This window comes from Pinus tabuliformis, chromosome 3_1 (assembly GCF_031772625.1).
Source record: "Pinus tabuliformis cultivar Carrire ecotype Pingquan chromosome 3_1, CPIR1, whole genome shotgun sequence".
Lineage (NCBI taxonomy): Eukaryota > Viridiplantae > Streptophyta > Pinopsida > Pinales > Pinaceae > Pinus > Pinus tabuliformis.
Genome location: NC_142301.1, coordinates 948,722,636 through 948,735,227, shown reverse-complemented (window position 1 = coordinate 948,735,227; position 12,592 = coordinate 948,722,636). Strand labels below are relative to the sequence as shown.

Genomic DNA, 12,592 nt, shown 5'->3' with positions numbered 1-12,592 from the left:
TCATGCTCAAGCCATGAGAGTGAACATCCTTATGCCTTCACCAATCTATCTCGGATTCTGCAACATCCTGGACTCACCAAGAATCTCATCCATGCTCAAGTCCATGGAACTCCATCCCATCTGCAACATGTCATGATGCTTGATGCCAAACCATCCCTGCACCATCTATCATACCTGCTGAACATGTTTTAAGGACTCACTGCCATGAGCAGCTAACAATGAGCCCCATCTTCTTTGTCATCTAAGAAGATGTGGAGGGAGTAGAGTCTAGAGGCTCACCCTCACTAATCATCTCAATCCATCTGTCAGGATTCTCTATATCCATCCTCTGTAGATAAGTGACCCAATCCTCCTCTTGGACATTCGGCCTCACATATGCCTCCTCCTCATCATCATCCTCAACCACTTCTAGCCTTTTTGACAAATCAAAGATACTATCAGAAAGTGTCCTGATGACCAATGACTGCTCTGTAAGCTTTTTCTCAACTGTGGACAACCTCTTACTCATGTCTTCCATTCGCTTCTCATCCTCCATTTGCATCACTGCCAACTTACAATCAGGCTTTGTCACTCCAATGGTTGGAACACCAATGGGTACATCTTCCCTTCCATCGTAAATGTACAACTTCTTCAAATGTGGAACAATCATAGCATCAAATTGTTTCAAGAATTCCATTCCCAGCACAACTTCATAGTCATCAATCTGCACTATAGTGAAGTCAACTTTCCCAGTCCACTCACCTAGTGTTGTGTCCACTTTTTCAGCTACACCAAGAACCGAATCAGGAGGAGAATTCATTATCTTCATTTGTGCCTTCATTGGTACAAACTTCAGCCCAATCCTTCTCGTAGTATCTTCTCCCATGAAGTTGTGAGTAGCCCCACTATCCACCATAGTGAGTATATCAGCACCCCCAATCTTCATCCGAACATAGTCCAAACTGTTGCTCTCAGGATCTCTCTAAGAGACCACCTCTATAGCAGTAGCAGCTCCAAGTATCTGCATCATCCCCACAGAAGCTTCTTCATTCTTCGCATTAGATTGTGCAATAGTAGCCACTTTCGGTCTTGAAGGACAATTCTTCACCGTATGTGGTTCAGCACATATCCAACACTTCAAGGCTTTCTTTGTCTTCGACTTATCATCCGATTTCAAAGCATCATCCTTCTTCTTTCTTTCGGATTTTTGGACTTCTTATTCCCATCATCAGAAGTCTCATCATAATGCTCCACCAACCTGTCCATAGTAGCAAAAGCTTCCTCAAGTGTTTTTATCTTCTGCCTCTCACTTCATTTCATGCCCAAGGCTTCAATCCAATAATGAAGTTGAACACCTTGTCCCTCTCCGCCATGTCAGGAAGTTCCAGAACCACACTTGCAAACTCCCGCTGATATGTCTGTAGGTTCCCTGTCTGCTTTATGAACTTTATCTTCATCCTTGCTTCCCACGTTTCATCTTGAGGACTGAAATGGGTCTGCAAAGCTTTCTTCATCTCATCCCACAAAGTAATGTCACCAGCACTGCCATTGGCAATCTGATCCATCCTCCTTTGCCACCACATCTTAGCATCCTTTGTCAAGAACTGAGCAACTACCTTCACCTTTGTCTCATCATCAGATAGACCCAATCATTCCAAGTATTGCTCCATGTCCCATAGAAAGTTGCCAAGAGTCTTTGCACTCCTTGTACCATCATAAGATTCTAGTTCCTTGACTTTCACATGAGGCACTCCTCCACTTGAGTTATGCCTCACGACCTTCTTCAACACCACGATCTCATTTCTGGCTTCATCAAGAGATTTATGCAAGTTCACGATCTCGGCCAAGCCATGATCTCTTGCCTCTTCAATCTCCTTGACCCTTACTTCAAGTTGTGTACACATAAGATCAGTGTACTTGTGTTGAGTCTGGAGTTCATCGAGCTCTTCCTTCATCTTCGAATTAGGCTCTTGATCCTTCTCGACCAAGTCCATCTTCTTAGTCCAGTAAGCCTCTAAGTCCTCCATCTTTTCCAACACTTTTTCAATGAATGCAATAGTAGCATCCTTCACACCGTGACTAGACCCAACCTGAGATTCAGCTGCCTTTGCTAACAACTTCCTTCTTCTTTGCGATCTAGTTTCAACCATCCAACAGCTTCACCAAATTGCCTGCAACCTGAACTAGCCCTTGTTCCACTTGTATGTGAAACAACTTCCTTCACCTGCAAGTACCTTCTTCACTGTCACCGACTATCAAGTGTTTATACACCTGCTTCACCCAGCTTCCTACAAGACTCCTCCAAGTCTTCAAACTAGCTTTCATACCAACTACACTTTAGTGGAGTTGTGTAGCAGCTTCAACCTTCAATGCCTGAATCAGCTGCTTTGATACCAACTGTCATGATGCCGGAGCCTCGGTAGCCTTTCAACCGCTCTTGGCGAGGTGCGGCACCATCGAACACTTTCTTTTCACCAATACTTATGTTCGTGGACTACGCATAACCACTTATCCTACTTAGTTTGTGTTTCACAACCAAGTATTATTAATATTCCTTTATACCAATGAACACCCATACACATTCATTATCATCAGCAATTATACATGAAGAACAAAATTACACAGTATAAAGGGAGGGGCAACTCCCTGAACAATGAGTCTGCCTGAAATATATATTATACAACTTTACAAGTTTACAAAGCTTTACAAGTATACTTGGAAACTCCAAGTTTCATACTTAGCCAAATTTACAACCTTGTCACACCTCCGTGTGACAACCAAGATTTCCTTGCCCAAGGCGGGCGGGCACGCCCACACACGAGCTGTCTTCCACACTTCACAACCGAACCTTGTCTTCGTGCACGACGGGCAGGATACTCCACCAAGTCACAAAGACACCTCCTTTACACAACTGGCTTCACCAACGCTTCACCGTGCACCTGGCTTCACCATGTTCCACCATTCTCCGAATTCGCACCGGCGAGCGATTCACCAAGTCTCCACTATTTACCCTTGCATGATGGGCAGGTGCTCACCCGAGCTACGAAGACACCCATGCCAAGTCTCACCCAAAACTGAGATATGTGCTACCTCCGTGCGGCCTTGCCCAAGAGTGAGCGCATCACCAAAATTTGCGCCTTCCCTTCTTGCTGCGTCCACACTTGATCTGCACACTTCTCTTCACATGATGAGCGAAGTTGTTGATTGTCCAAATGAGCTCCAACGCGTGCTAACTTATACGAGTGGTAGGGTGAGGTCTTGGCTACCTAGCCAACTTGCCTCTCCATCGCAAACATCACTAAACTTCATGTCGGCCTTCATCCAAACACCCACAAGTGTAGTCGGTCTTTCTACGTTTGTTGGTTGGCCGTGGGTTGAGCGTTCATGCTCCCCATGCATATAAAACACCTCCCTCTCCTCTTTTATGCATATATTATCCATTGCATTGTAAGTCTGAGCTCGCACTTCATCAATCCGTGCACCTGAGGGATGAACCAACTTGTCGCACCAACCGCGAAGTCGTGCCAAGGACTACAGGTCCTTACAAATCACCTCGAACTCGCAACTAGTTGCAAAAGTACACCTAATTCCTGTGACAATCCGTTGTCGAGGTGCGCCAAACTTGTGTGACAATGAAACAAATTAAAAGTGTGTGAAGTGTACAAGAGGTTCGTCGCGGCTACTCTTTTCTGCTCCCTGTGACAATGGCACAATTACTCTTCAACTCCATAGCGACGATGTCAACTCAGCGTACATACCTCTCCTTCTTGCAACTCTGATACCATGATAAAATACGATGTTCTTTTAATTAAAAGGCTCTCCAGGTGAGATACTTGGAGAGTGCCCAAGCACTTCACACATACATGCTATCTTTCTATGTGGAGAACAACCTAGTACATATAGTCTTTCACATAATGAGGTGGTTTGAACCACTCCCTGCAAAAAGCTAATTATGACATAGTTACAAGGTTTCGAACAACAATGGCTAAAGGAAACAAAAATCCATGCATTTTACTATAGTGACCAACAACAATTAAATATGTGATACACAGGCCCATTTTCAAGGGTTCGACATCAAGAAAACATAATAGACATTGTGCAGTAGGACTATTGGCGAGCATGACCAAGGTGTTTGGGATAAAATCGAAAAACATCCCTGTAATCACCCACTTCTCCCAAGAGACCGTCAAACCAGTCCCTCTAGACATCCACCAAAAGAATGCACTCACCAGCAAAATACATTGCATAGAAGACAGTGAAAAACCCAAACCATAATCAAGACATTTTAAGAGGCATAACTTGAGTATCCATAGAAAACAATTTCGCACAAGTACCATTTCTGATGTTGCTATGAGAGATATGTTCTCCCAAGAGACAAGTGTTCAACACCAACTAAGCCAGCTGAACTATGATGCACCATGTCCCCTTCAAAAAGGGACAACCTTGATGACCCCTTTGACATCACTAGAACAAAACCATCAAGGCATCAACAAGAAACATAGGATGCCAAAAGCTAATCTTGTTCTGAAGGGATGTCAACCCAGTCCTATCCACTATCCACAAGAGAGTCACTTGGATCCCCAAGATGATCAGTCAAGTAGCAGAATTTGAAACCAAAAGGGTCTCCACCCTCGACGGTTTGGAATCAACATTATTAATACATAATCAAATATTTCTTAGCATTAATTTAAAATATTTTTCTACCTACTTTTCCTTAAAACTTGAGTTGTAACAATGTATCCATTGCTGGTGCAATGAGAGAGAGTACAAAAAATGCAACCTTTTCCTCTAGAATCCCCAAGGGTCTAGGACCCTATTCATTTCTACAATTAACTCCAAAAGCTGAGAGTCATAATGATATAGATGCTTCAATTTCTTTGGCCTCCCAAAGCATAATTTCCCTTTTAACTTGAAGAGGTACCCATCAAAAAAGGTGCCCACGAAATCAAACACAAAAGACCTAGTTTGCTTAACTCCCACATTTCCACAACCACCCCTTCTTCTAGGCATTCTTTGGCAAGGGGACATTGTGAAAGAAAAACAGGGAATACAATTGCAAAATCCATGTCGAGTAAAAAATAAGGTTGGGAAGACAACAAACCCTTACAATCTGGATTAAAAAAACCACTATATTGTCTCCCAACACCACTCCCAAGGACCAAGCACGAGCAAATAAGCTAATTCAAGGCATACCAAAGATATATATTCACATAATCCACGTAACAAAAGAAAATCACGATAAAAGCGTGAACCCAACCCAAATACAAAAGACAAACATAGTTCTACGCCTATCACATAAATGGTCACATGATAGGAAAAGGGGCCCGAAAGCATAGTGTATGCAAACCAAAGAAGATGAAGGAAGACTCTGCAAAAGTGAACCAAATTGACATGCAAGGAAATGAAATGGACGCCACTGGTCCAAGAACTATACAACAAGTAATTCAGACTCAAAGAAACAGAAAGACGACCCCGTGACAGTCCAAAGAAATCAAACAACAAGCTGTGCCGCCAAATCCTACTTGGACAAAATATAAAGACAAATTGAACAAGACCCCAATTATCAATTACACAAAACAAGAGTTGAATCACCAGACATAATACCTCTCCATAATTTCGGAACACCTCCAGACCACACCAAGGTGAAGAACTCGACTCAAAAGCTTGAAGGACTCAAAAGAAAATTATTTGAATGGTTGAAACAAATGTTAGGAGATTGAAGAAATTGATTAATGGTCATGTTAATAAGATTGATCAAACGTATGACTGACACTGACATTTTAATCTATATATTGATGTAATCACGATTTTTTTATGCATAAAGAAGAAGGAAAGCGATCCTGCAGTAGCATACGGTTAAGTTGTTTACTGTGTCAATCTCGTTACTGTTTATGGTTCGTTTTCTGTTTTGATGTGAACACTGCTCTAATCCTTTAGGCATGGGGATTGAGAAGAAGCCTCACATGCCAAAAGAAATTCATTAACCGCTTAATGCCGCTGGAAGAATTGATCGATTATTCAGTTCTGGTAAAAACCATGGCGAGAAATTTCCCCTATGTTTAAAGACATCAAGAGGGTTATGGTATAGAGTATAGCCGTGTGTCTGTCTGTATGGTAAAATTTGATTCTGCATTCTCGCAGATTTGTTGTGAAGGTTTGTATACAACAGCGGGGAGGTGGATTTCTACAGATTTGGATGTTCCAGATAAATGGGTGTGAAGACCTTGGCCTTTGACATACTGAATCTAATAAAATTGAAATTACAGCCTGCTAGCCATTGCTATTATAAGTTATCTTTGCCATATTACTTAAGGGGATTTTTCATACGCTGAATTTCATGAGCTATTTTGAGTTTTTTGGCATGAAGTATTACCTGAAAAATATTAATAACCTGTACCATATATGGTATACCCATACAGTAGGAAAATAATGGCGTGTATCATAACATGGTATACCCATTCAGTAGGAAAATAATGGATGGCAGTGAATGGAAGGAGTTCGAGTAAGTAATCGCCATACCTTTTATTAGCATATTCGAATAGTTTTCCACGGTCTGAAAAGATGATTAGTGCCACTTCGGCTTCGCAAAGCACAGACAATTCATACGCCTTCTTCAGTAATCCGTTTCGACGCTTGCAGCAAGTCACTAGCCGATTTGTAGTATTCTCGATCCGCTTGATCTCAATCTTTCCGCGGCCCATTGTGAATTTGTACGCACTTTATAACAATCCAGTCACATCCACAGAGTCCTTAGGTTAACGCAACCCTAGTCCTGCTAATGCTTTTAGCTGGCAAGTCCACGGTGATCTGCGTATTGGCGGTTATTTCGACCTGTACAGAGATATGAGGAAATTAGTGGATGCGGCCGGCCGTAATATCTCCGAAATAAAATTAGTCCATACGGCTGGGGATAATAACTCTAACAAAAGATGACTCATTTCAGTTGGAGTGGATCATCAGGCTTTCCGAGAGAGCGCTTACAGACAAAGAAGAAACAGAATCAGCAAACCCTCCATGGAAGATGGAAAGAAACAGTCAAATATGTGGTTGAGAGGAAGAGAAAACCTTGCTAGTAGATGGAAAGGAAGTCAGTCATCTATGTGGTTGAGAGGAAAGAAAACCTTGCTAGTAGATGGAAAGGAAGTCAGTCATCTATGCGGTGGAGGCTCTTTCTCGGGGCCGGCGAAGTAGTTGGTACTCAACATGTGGCGCTGTCTTATTCTGTATGGAGCCTCCATTCCTAGTTTATGTAAAGTCGATAAATTTGTTTATTACCCAAAATCTATTTGAGTTATGAATTGCAATACCAGGAATCGAAATCCGTCTCCACCGCTTGCCGGCTGTTCCTGGGCCATTCTCTTCCAATGGCAAACTAGCAATATAGTTAAGAAAAACATGGTAGATTTGCGACTGGACCGACAATGTTTAGATGATCAATCGAATCAAATACGAGGATCATATTCTTCTGCCTCGCTGTATATAATATTGGTTTTTCTCATTCAAAAATGTTACGGCCCCGACATTTTACTGATCCATACGACCACACTTACACCACGCCGCACAACTCCATTCTAGAGATGCTAAATGGAAAGCCGTGAAAAGACCCCCTCCTGTTTCCATTAAACCTATCAATCCTTCGGCCACGTGCCGCACTATACATAATTCTGTTGAGGGGATTGGAGGCGCATAGAGGGTAGTACTATTCATTTCCCGAACGGAAAACGCACAAATTTCCTTGTTTTTACCGTTTGTTTTCAATATTCAAATCAAACGCAAAACAAAAAATGCGGAACACACCTTCTCCATCCCTGCTAAGAGGAAGACATCTTTCATGCGCCTAATGGCCATTGTCTTCTCTTAAATAGTAACATGTTTATTATAATAGCCTAGAATTTATTAATCACCCAATCACCTCTTTTGGCAATAACTTTATTATAATATTATTAATTTTATAAATCATCAATTTTAGGGTCAGTCAAAATCAATAACTTTATCGTACATAAACTTCAATGAAATTAATATTTAATATGCCCATCTACACTTCAAATCATGATTCATATATCCATAAAATCAATGGGAAATGCTATTTCCAACCCTATAGTAAAGTTAATGCGGCCTGACATGGCCGCTCGATACCCCGATATAACACATGCTTTTTTTCCCCTAGTCATCACCGCGCGTGTGTTATATCTGGGTATCGAGCGGCCATGTCAGGCCGCATTAACTTTGCTATAGGGTTGAATATAGGAGTCGCCTAAAATCAATATTTAAATATGTGATCAGAGCCTTCGGTTCTCGATCAAAATGATAGTAAAGTTAATGTGCCTTGACATGGCCGCTCGATACCCGATATAACATGCCGTTTTTTTTCCCCTAGTCATCACCGTGCACGTGTTATATCTGCGTATCGAGCGGCCATGTCAGGCCGCATTAACTTTGCTATAGGGTTGAATATAGGAGTCGCCTAAAATCAATATTTAAATATGTGATCAGAGCCTTGGGTTCTCGATCAAAATGACATATTTGCGGTCATCGCGAAGTATAGGGCTATTGTTGTTATAAAACCTATATTAATATTAAAATAATAATAATAATATTTTAGAAATATTATATTATTGTTATTTAAAATTAAAATTATGATTAAGATGTATGCATTTTTAATGTTTATAAAATAGGAGATTTGCATACATATATATATATATATATATATATATTATTTTTTAAAATTTGAATTTATATATATATTTTTTAAATTCATTTATAAAATATATAAATAACATTTTATTAAACAATAATGAAGATATAAACAAAGTTTTATTAAGTGAGAATAATAGTTATAATTAGATTAATATTTATTGGCTCTTTTTTCCAGGTTACCTGCAAACAATTTTGTGTCTTCAATTTTTCTTTCTACCTCTTATGCCCCCCAATTCCCCTCACAGTTGAGCTCCCGCAAGCATGACATCCATTGGGGAGGATCCCTTGGCTCCTCCACTCCCCAACAACATGTGGTCGCCTCTACAACATATGGCCCAAAACCCTCTAACCCCATTGCACAAACTACCAAGATCAAACTACAAAGTGACAAATTTGTTGATGTTATTATGCATCAACCTAGGGTTCACCGCAAATCAGAGCAGAGGAACACCAGGACATGTAAGGCCAAATCGAAGAAGATCCCAAGGTTGCATATTGCTCCAGTGCGGTTAAATAACAACATTTAGTTCATCTAAGACCATACACTGATTTGTAAGTTCATCAATGTTTGGCCAACACAGAAAATGCTCTTACATTGGATCACTCTGCGGTGGAAGCCAAAATCTCATTACGATGTCAAACTTGTCTCTAAGGGCTTCTTCACAATGATTTTCACACATCAAGATGATCTCAAATCAGTTCTGGAAGGAGGTCCTTACTTTCTCAACTCTACAGGTATTTACATTCAATAATGGACCTCGTACTTCATCCAAGAAAATGAGCACTTCTCTTGGATGTTTGTATGGATCCGACTTTACTCTTTATCCTATGAGTATTGGGACCCTAACACTCTTTGCGATATAGGAAATAGCCTAGGGAGGATTTTTTGCCTCTTAGAACAAACCTGCCAAGGTTTCTACACAGCTTACGCATGAATGTTTATCTATATGGATATCTCTCGCTCTATCGCTATAGCCATATCTATGGAATTAAGAGATAGTGATTGGTTCCAAATGATTGATTATGAGCATGTTCCATTTAGATGCAAAAAGTCCCACCAATGTGGTCATTTATTCAGGGACTGTTCCTTCAATGACCCCAAGCTAAAGGCCTCAAATGCCAGTCCCACTGATGGAGATGACTTAAAAAAAATCCCCACCAAGTGAAGGCACACGAAGAAGCACGGTTCCTCCTCGCAACCCAAGTGTCTAACATCCAATAATAACTTTCAAGTGTTGGAGGCTCTCCTAAAAGAAGCAAAGAAAACATAGAAAATTAGGTTGAAGTAGCACCCAACTCAACAAATACCAACAGGCGAAAATGGACAAAGGAAAGGCCCAACCTCCATGGAACAAACAAATATGAAGGACTCGTGTCCCTATGATGAAGGTATCCCCATGGAAAAGGACAATGACTTCACTTACTTGAAAGGTCTAGACCTCATTGCCATGGAAGGCGTCTATCGTTGGAATGCAACTAACACCATTCCTGACAAACATATACACCTTGTCACTACAACACTCCCGAAAATGAAATCCATTATACATCCAAGGGTTCAAACCATAATAACTAGAGAAGGGAATAAAAGTAGCATAGAATTCAAGAAGGGAGGAAGAAAGTCTACGATTCAAAGACTATGCACTCTAGGCCACAAGCTGGTGGAATCAAGATAATACAAGAAGATCTCAGAGATCTACTCCAAATATGGAATTTCCTTATGAAGATTATCTCTTGGAACATAAGGGTCATAGGAAACCACTAAAAACATCAATCCCTTCCTAGAAAGATTTAGCAAGGTCTTCCTACAATCTTTCTCATCCAAGAAATTAAGTTCTCTAGCACTGATTTTGCATCTATGATATCCAAAATTTGTAAATCAGTCGAAATCGTTGCAGTGGACATTGAAGGATCCTCTAACTGCCTGGGAATCGCCTAGAACCCTTCTCAAATTACTGTCGAACCCCTCTTCCTTAACCATATTTTCTTACTTCCTTGTTTTTCCTTCTAGGAGCCGGTCTCTATGCTTTCCTCTCAAATGTTTATGAACCCCAAGCCCCTTCCAAGAAATAGGCTATGTTAGATCATCTCTCCTCTCTAAAGAACCAACTTGATCCTACTAAAATAGGCTTTTGGGGGCGATCTCAACATCATCACCTATTCTAAGAAAAAAAGGAGTTCAAAGATACTTGGACCATGAATACAAACTTTTAAGAACTTTCGGAAGAGAAACCAACCTAGTTCATATAAAAATCACCAATGACCTCTAAGCTTCTAACAATAAAAGAGGTGGATCAACCAAATCTCCTCGTGTCTGCACATATTTCTAGTTTCTGTAGAACTCTCAATCAATGGTCACAAGCTCTCTGCGGAGATGTTATCCTCCTATGGCTTGGACCATTGCCCCATTTCCTTCTCCCAGAGAACCTTTGGAAAACCAATGAGGAAATGTTTATGATTTGAGCAATTTTGGTTCACAAACTTGAACCTCATCTCCAAGATTTAAAGCTAGTGGAAAGGGATGTCCCATTACAAAGGATCCAAAACATAAATGTTTCATGTTATTCACTTCTCAAGCACCCGAGTCTAGGGAGAGAAGACCTCACTCCACCAGATATAGGAGCTAGGTGATCAAGGTTGCAATGGCAGGGGAGGAGGGAGGCCAGTTTTGTTTAGGCTGAGGATCTTCAATTCATTTGTTTGTAATGAATTCGGCAAGGGAGTTGGTGTTGCGCTTGACGTGGGGGAATACAATTACTTCTTGATGGGAGAGGATGTTATCCAAGTATTGCACATGATACTCCAAGTATTAGTTGATTGGTTGAATGGTTGTAGGAGGTCCATTGATGATGTGAGTAGCTATTTGAATTATAATCTTGGAGTCTCCTTTTAAGAATTTTAAGATACTAGAGATTATAAGGTTCCTATATTTTCCAGCCATAATTCCCAATGGGCTATCTTACGTGTCAAATAAAGATCATATGCAAAAGTTACAAGCCCATGAAGTTGTTGTTCCAACTTACCCCATCTTGGGGCCATAAGTATTTAGTGCTTTATCTCTTAGGGTTAGGATTTTAGATGTTTAGGGTTTTTATTATTGGTTATTTATGATAAAAATTCTTTGTATTATCATTGTAATAAGTTTAGGAAGGTGCATATTTGTCACATCTCTTCCAAGAGATAAGCTACCAATGTTGAGTTAGTTTGATTTCATTCTACTTCTATACAATTTTCAAAATTTTCCATTATTTAATTGAAGTCAAGTTTTGTTGTATCTCTATATTTAAGTTAGTAATATGTATTTCATTTCATTCCCTTCATAAAATCAGATCAATGGTTTCAGAGTGGTCTGCTCTTTCTCTATTTTTATATGCATTTCCCCAACGAGGCTAAGGTATAAGGAATTAGGAGTCAAACTATTAGGTCCCTATAATACTACTGATTCCCCCATTACTATTTTCATTGTATCCTTTATTTTTATTGTGGTGCTCCCATTGTCCACATATTTTATTATTGTGCCCCATAGAAGGCCACTATTGTTATTATTGCACCCTTATATTATTATTGTTATGTCAGCTTTGATTATATTGTGACCACATAGATTCCTATATATAGAAAGGAGTTTTTGTCATTTGTATCATCCAAGAATTTTTCATTTGCATAATGTAAAGGAGGTTTCCCCCTCGAAGAGGTTGATTTTGAAGTTGTTGATCAATCTTTTCTTTTATTTTTTTAGCTGGTTACATAATATTTGGTATTAGAGGCCTTGGATTTTAGGGTTTCGCTGCTCCAAATTGGTCATCGTGGAATTTTTGCTATAATGTTTTGTCTGTGATGTTTTAGAAGCTAAAATTAAAACCCATTTGAGAAGAAATCGTGATGAACCTCGGGTTTGAATGTCCAATCTTTTCTCGCTACA

At 40.1% G+C, this 12,592-nt stretch overlaps 1 protein-coding gene across 1 annotated transcript in view; it reads right to left on the bottom strand.

The window, feature by feature from the left end:
• LOC149190914 (agamous-like MADS-box protein MADS1) overlaps window positions 1-7,119 on the bottom strand; it is a 219,015-nt gene extending 211,896 nt beyond the window's left edge. The window contains exons 1-2 of the mRNA XM_089410618.1: window positions 6,961-7,119; window positions 6,499-6,810 (exon numbers count right to left, since the gene is read on the bottom strand). Coding sequence (XP_089266744.1) covers window positions 6,499-6,680 — 182 coding nt within the window. The 5' untranslated portion in view covers window positions 6,681-6,810; window positions 6,961-7,119. The remainder of the gene's footprint in view (window positions 1-6,498; window positions 6,811-6,960) is intronic.
• Between the last annotated feature and the right edge of the window lie 5,473 nt (window positions 7,120-12,592).